Source organism: Haliotis asinina, chromosome 7 (genome assembly GCF_037392515.1).
Source record: "Haliotis asinina isolate JCU_RB_2024 chromosome 7, JCU_Hal_asi_v2, whole genome shotgun sequence".
Classification (NCBI taxonomy): domain Eukaryota; kingdom Metazoa; phylum Mollusca; class Gastropoda; order Lepetellida; family Haliotidae; genus Haliotis; species Haliotis asinina.
This window is the reverse complement of record NC_090286.1, coordinates 57,677,749-57,685,332: the sequence shown is the minus strand read 5'-3', so window position 1 is coordinate 57,685,332 and position 7,584 is coordinate 57,677,749. Positions and strand designations below refer to the sequence as shown.

Below are 7,584 nucleotides of genomic sequence, written 5' to 3'. Positions count from 1 at the left end.
AGGAGTATTCTCGTACTACGGATACGCCAGACAGAATCGTCAGCCGTCCCACGCTCACGGCTCTTTCTTCCATGAACATTTAATGTCATCAAATTATTCAGATATCCATTTGAAGAATTCGGACATCTTTTCAGGACGCGACACGCACATCGCTAAAGTGTGCGTTGAATACAGATATGTTGGTGTTGCCATAACAATGTAATGCCATATACAAGGATGACTTCTCCAGACAGTTGTCTTTGACATAATGTCCTGAATTGTGTCGAGTTGTACAGTTAAATCAGGTATTGAAGGAATTATTGTGTTGTGAAAGTTTTGGATGTGAACAGTGTGTTTTTGGGAACAGTTACATCTGTGAAGTTCGTGAGGAAGTAATTATTCAAGCTGTATGAAGGAAGTGAAAGATGCAGTCATTGGGGGCAATTGTCTTCCTCATCGGGTGTGTCATCAGGACCCGAGCTCAGTACGGTGAGTAGGCATCACGGAGAACTTTCTCTTGCAAACTTTTGACGAATTCCGGCCATGACAGTTTTCTCTTAAAACATATCATGCATTTTTTTATAACTTTTCCATGAGGATTATATTACTGGTTATTGTACTCGGAGAGGTTGCGCTAATGACTTTAACAGACTTTGTCGTTAAATTCCATTCCTGGAAGTGTACACTTAAACATCGACACTTTCTAGCATGGCGACACTGGAATGTAACAGTGGCTCGTTTTCCTTCAAGCAAACATACAAAACCAGTTAAGAGCGTATTTTGCAGAAGGAAATTTGAGGCGGCCACATATTTCTATAACAAAGAATGAACAGAGAGCACTTGAAGCACTTCCACCAGAGATCCATGTAGCATGTCTGCAGGTCTCGGGCAACATATAAACACCTCAGATCCCTCTACAGCTCATTACATCTAGATTTACCCAATCTTTCTTTTCAGAAAGTAAAATTATTAAATGGAAACTGAAAACGTATTACAATCTAACAGTTGATAAATGGATTACACCAACAGCACCCGGAGTGTTATTGGCGTACAGAGAGGGTCTGTTTCCGAATGTGCAGTACATGAACCTGGCGAGGAAAGAACATGGCAAGGCATGGGGGTATGATGAAGATACATATGTTCGACTCAAATGTGAATCTACTGAAGCACAATATGAATTCCCTACGATAGGACCATAGACAAACACGTAAACAGACAGATAGGTGAAGCTACATTACATGGGTGATGGAATAATCTATATGTTTTTCGATAATACCTCCCTGTTTACATCCATAAAAATAATTGCTGATACAGCAAATTTAACTGGACCCCGAGAGAAGGAGAGAAAGACCCTAACTGGCATGTGGGAACTGTAGGGGAAAATCCATGACACTGATGTAATGTTCATTTCATTTGTAATATTTGACCTATTGTGACCAATGTTCGACTGGAAATATATGATCATGTTTCATGCTATATATTCTTCTTGACATGGCATATTTGACTTGCCTTTGCATGTGTTTGGTAAAGATCGGACAGGATACCCTCACCTTAACGGAACACCTGGGATTAAAGTGATTCCTTTTACATATGTACATCTCACAGGATGGAGTATTACTACAGAGTAGCATAGTTTTACAGGGTTGGAGATAAACGCAACATGTGCAATCGTATCCTGTTTTGCCATACTGAAACGTCCGAAGTTTGGGTGTTCATGCATGTACATATCCTCATGTCAGAAGTCGGGGTATTAAGGTATTGTTATACAGATACGTCACTACGCGGAGCATTAGCGTTTACCTATCTGCAACTTACAAGTTGGGATCTTACGGTTCAAGGTTTATGCATTATGGTATTTTACATACCTACAGGTTGCACATGATGGTATATTAGTGTAAAGTAAAACCGTTAAAGTGTGGTTTAGTATTCCATTTACATACATTATGTAGATGCCACAAGGTGGGGTATTCCTGTTTTGCGAGACCGACACTTCAAAAGTTGGAGTGACATTGTATTTCCTTCTCTACAGACCACACCACAGCCTGGTATATTACTAATTGTCCATATCAACCCATTTTGTCACGTGTCTGTGTGGTAATACAGTAATATTCCATCATATGACGTGTTGATTGGGGATTATGGCGTTTACATATCAACACGTCAAATGGTGCGGTATTACTGCATTAGAACATGAACACATTCCAAGTTGGAATGTTACTGTGCTATCACATGGACACATGGCAAGGTGGGATATTACTGTATTACCATGTGTATACGTGACAAGCTGGGATATTACTGCATTATCATACTGACACGTGACAAGTCGGGATATCACAGTGTTACCATTTGCACTCATTACAAGTTGGGATATTACTGTATTATCACATGGACACGTGACGAATTGTGATATTACTGTATTATCAAATGGGCAAGTTACAAGTCTGGATGTTACTGTATTATCATACGTACAGGTTAGAAGTTGTGATGTTACTTATTATCATGTGGACACATTACAAGTGAGATATTACTGTACTGCCATATGACACTTGACAAGTTGGGATATTACTGTAGTATCAAATAGACGCGTAAAAATTGAGATATTATTGTATTACTCTATCTGCACTCACAGGTTGTGGAACCATCTAGACCTGTTTGCCTCGCGTGTTTAGTACCACACCAACAAGACAGGATTATATTGTTTGGTGTTACTGTTGCTACTAGCGGTGTTTTTACAGGTGTTTCGAGATTACTTTCCCGAAGATGCACAGGAGACAGTAATAGTACCGAGTACTAATTGCTACCCTTACACTAGGATCTTCCTCCGTATTCCCATTCAAGCCCCAGATGTCCCGAGACCTCCAGCTATTTCCCTCTGATGAGGACGCTACAGAAGTAAGAAGTTTATTCACCAAATACACATCTCCCATCCTCATTATCTCTGCCTCGTTGTCGACGTAATTTAATCTGCTGTGTTTTCACTATGTTTTTAGAAGGCCCCGCCCCATGTTTTCACAAGTCCGAATATGTTTCTCCGCTACTTAATGCCAGTAAACGGGCTTGCTGTAGACTACGTACACGTGTCGGGGCTGGAGGGGGGATTTCTGGAGTTCCAGCACATGCAGCAAGTCGTTTTACAGATATCTTTTGCTTGCCGTTATGTTTTCAGACATGTACACAGCACTGGAAGATAAACAAACATTTCTTATACCATACAGTCATAAATATCTACTCCTGAAACCACTGACTTCCAATTGAAACACTTATGTGTTGGCTTACATCTCAATGGCGTCAGTAATGCTCGTGTATTCCACAACATCCCTGTCAGTTTTCTCATCCTGTTAACACTTTGTTTAGCTTAAATCAAATATGACACTCCGAACATTAGTATTTACAGAAAACAAACAACAGCCGGGTTTTGACGACATCATTACTACATCATGACGACCTAGTTTGACGTCAACGGAAAAAAGGATGATTTTCCTATCAGTGGTGTCGGATGTGTTCTGTTTTTGATAGCCTCACAGTCCGTTCTCCGTGTTTCCGCACAGCCCTTTCTGCAATGCTAAGCGCTAAATAATGCAAGACTTAGATTGTCTCAGGTTCTGAAACTTCTGAGTCACAGGGGAGCCTTTTCATTTTAACGAGATACATTTGTTTCAATCCAAGTTTTATATCGTCAGCGACTAGATGTTAGTCTAGATATATAACCGAGTCTTCTGTTAGAGTATAATATTTACTCGTATCGGGAGGGAAGTCATAAAGGCAGATTTGTCGGTAATATTAAAGGCATATCAGTTTATCCATTGTTGCTACTGGCCTTCTGTCATTGATATTATACTTGGTATAGTCCGTTTATGGAGGAGTGCAGAGAAGCAGAAGAAGCACATGCACATTTATTTATTCATTAACCTGTGCTGTGATATCCCCATGCTTTCTCGCACACCTGGCTGTCCCTTTCTCTGCACTCCTCTCTCGTAATAAATAGTGAACTCTGTCAATATGTTAATGATAGTTTGTTAAACAACTTTTTTATTATTAGGTCAAAAATTCTATAAAAAAACTATCACAGAGTTGGTATGATGCTTTGATTGTGATCAGATTTTCATTGAGTATGCTATGCTTATTAGTGTTCGAGGTACATAGCAATTCATCGGTTCGCTTGTGAGTCAAACGGACTATAGTATCTATTATTCGCAGCTGTGTACTAACATCAACCCAAACAGCTTCTGAAGAAAGGGAACATTTGGTGTAAATTATCATCCTATACAAATACGTGTTTGTTTCCAAATTATATTCACTAGTCTGTTACGTCTAATTTAGCCATAGACGTGAAGCCGGCACAGAATGAAGGAATTGCTGAAAACAGCGTAATACGTTTAGCTGCGTACGTATCTGTTTGTTCAGTAAAGAATACGGTGTATTCATTTGTACATGTTTCCGTTTATCATGCAAAGAGGGTGGCTGTTGTATTCAGGAGTACATGCATCACGCTGTCCGGTAAAGAGGATGGCTGTCGTATTGAATTGTAAAGATGACGGTTGTTGTATTCAGTTGATCCTGTATAAGATCGTTACGTAAAGATGGTGTTTTTTAATTCAGGAGTACCCGTATCATTTGTATTACATAAAGCCAATTTGCTGTTTCAGTCAGTTACATCAACATCAATTAATGCCCAATCCAAAATAGACCAAAATCTTTTTATTGTTCTGTCAGGGGATATTTGTAAATTCTCACTAGGTTTTAACTTTCCTGTTTGTTCTAGGTGCTTCCATGTGTTGTGTACACAAAGTAATGTGTTTCTCAATGTTGATGCTCGTCCTTCTTGCGATTCCACAAATAACTCCTCAAACATGTTTTTGGTCTCATAAACGTATCCTGCTTCGCATCGTAGGATTTCAATCAAGATGTGGAATGGGATTTGCTGGTTATAGAAAGTGTGTTGAAGTTATTGCTATTGTTGTGGCCCTGTTGCTAGGCGTGACACACTACGTGCCTGGGAGGGTTACAGTTAAGGGGGAGGATTGGGGGGTTGGTGTGGGGGGAGTGGGAGTGGGGAGGGGAGGGTTACCATAAACCGTTCTCATAAATTCCCAAGCACTTCCGAGAGATGATAAACTGCAGCATGCACGGCATGATCGTCGCCCACTGCTTGGGTCAGTGAGAACTATGTACTCTAGCTGATGATCAACACATTGAAAGACTTGATCGTGTGTGATCTTTATCCCAGATGTCACGAAGACTACCTAAAGTCGCAGTCCCTGCCATGCTAGCAGTGGGTTTACATGCACAGCTAAGACGACCTGTCAACGCCTACTGAAATGGCACCAGCAACTGCACATCTATATGATTAATGGCAAAACAAGATTATTGAAAACACTCTCCACAAGACGTTACCGTGAACGCCCTATAAACAAACGAAAGATAACTTTTCCGTTAAGTATGTGGTCATAATTGCAGCATCATTTACATTATCAGACAGGCACTCGTGGTGAAATATTTAAGCATTATTTTACACGTCAAAGTTTTAAGATAGTCTCTTTATAGTCTTCTTCCAGAATTGTGTGTTTAATGTGCCGTGGTCACCTCCAGTCGGGTCAAGGTCACAATGTGAAGAGTTGATGCTGATATGTTTATCGTTGCCGCGTTCCATTTCTTTTGAGAAATATGCAATGTTACATTTGAAAATACTTGCGAGATGACCATCTGCATTGCGAGCTTGTAGTCAACAATATCTTGTGATCAAAATGAATAAACGTTTTGAAAATCTGACCTCACGTCCGTCGTTCATCGCAATCAAGCGTTATGTTGTTCTGGCATCACGGTCCTCTCTGTGTCTGAAGCTGTGTTCTACACACAACGGAACACCTATCGGAATTCACTGTTTTCTGTCTGATACCGGGTCTCATGCTTATGTTTAGCGACATGTCTCACTCACTGTCTCAATACACATCTCACGTTAAGCACAAATGGTTTCAACCGATGTCTGTTGCATCACCGCAATCTCAAGCAAGAGTTCCTGAATACCTTTTCTATCCTGGACCTTCATGGGTCACCGAGAGATGAGATGAGAGATGTGCATAGCTTCAGGAGGTTTCTAACATCGTCATTCAGTATGTGTATTCCTTTAAAGTAGCTGTAGTTCAGTCATTTAATAAAGTGTCTTGCTTTGGGGGAGTTTTAGGCTAATCCTTCAATAATGTGCATTACTCTGGGAAAGTTACAGTAAAGTACTTCTAATGTAATGTCACAGTAATGTGTACTACTTTGGGGAATTTTACTTTGGAAAGTCCTTAAGATATTTTTTTAAATTATGGCGAGTTTGAGGTTAGTCCTAAATAATGTATATTGTTTTGGAAGTTTTAGTTTAGTCATTCAATAATGTATATTACTTGTGGAAATTTTAGGTTAGTCATTCAATAATGTATATTACATTACTTTTGGAAGTTTTAGGTTCGTCATTCAATAATGTATATTACTTTGGGGGAGTTTCAGGTTAGTCATTCAATAATGTGTATTACTTTGGGGAGTTTCAGGTTAGTCATTCAATAATGTATATTACTTTAGGGGGAGTTTCAGGTTAGTCATTCAATGAATGAATTTTGAGTTTAATATTTGTCATTCAGTAATATGCATTGCTTTTGGGGAGTTATAGTTTATTCATTCTGTAGTGTGTATGTATTTTGGAGATCTGAGTGGTTCAATAATGTGTATCACATTTGGGGATATGGAGGGGTGGGGGGAGGGGGGGAGTATTGCACAGTCATTCCATCATATTTATTACATTTGGGTAAGTATTGCACAATCATTCAGTCATGTGGCCGAGGGTGGCATTGCACAGTCATTGAATTGTGGATATTACACTTGGGGAGACAGAGCATAGTCATTAAATCATGTGTATTGCTGTGCGCGAGTTATAGTTTTGCTGTTTATTAATGTGGGTTACGTATAGGGAGTTTTAGTATCGTCATTCGATTATATGTATTATCTGTGGGGAGTTTAGTCACGCAGTCATGTGTATCAAGGGGTTTATAGCAAAGTAGCAGGTACATAAATGCACAATAACTGTTTATAAAGCTTGTTTGAATAATATAGTTGTTTCACTGTGTATATATCCATTTAAGCCAAGCAATAGCTTCTGTGTTTGTCGCAGTATGTAACTACATTTCCGCATTTGAAATGGACACGAAAACACTTGGTTAAACTTTTACGGTTAATAAATTGCCGTGGCAAAAGGTATAAGAAAACCCTTTGAACCAGCAAAATTCAGACAAGTCTAAAATGTTCAATAATACATTGAGCAAACAGCGAGCAAGTTACAATGAATCAAAATGCAGGTTCACAAAAATCCAATATTAACTCACCTGTGTTCATAACTCCAGTATGATTCCGAGTGTAAAATCCTTGTACGCGCGTCAGCACAACAACCAGTCTTTACAAAAGTCATATATACTGACGCAGCATCGGGAACATTCGAGCAAAGCGTGAGTGTATCGCCATTCACTTAGAACTTTCTCGATAGCCGGAAGTCAACAAGATAAATAACCAGTCAAGGGAGGCAACTCAAAGGAACGCTGAGTGACGCTAAAATACTATTGCCATTGAACC

The 7,584-nt window shown here is 39.5% G+C and overlaps 1 protein-coding gene across 1 annotated transcript in view; it reads left to right on the top strand.

Annotated features, from left to right (window-relative positions):
- The window catches only part of LOC137291501 (uncharacterized), a 73,846-nt gene continuing 66,262 nt past the window's right edge, over positions 1-7,584 (top strand). Inside the window, exon 1 of the mRNA XM_067822863.1 lies at positions 1-468. Within this exon, the coding sequence (XP_067678964.1) occupies positions 405-468 (64 nt within the window). The 5' untranslated portion in view covers positions 1-404. The remainder of the gene's footprint in view (positions 469-7,584) is intronic.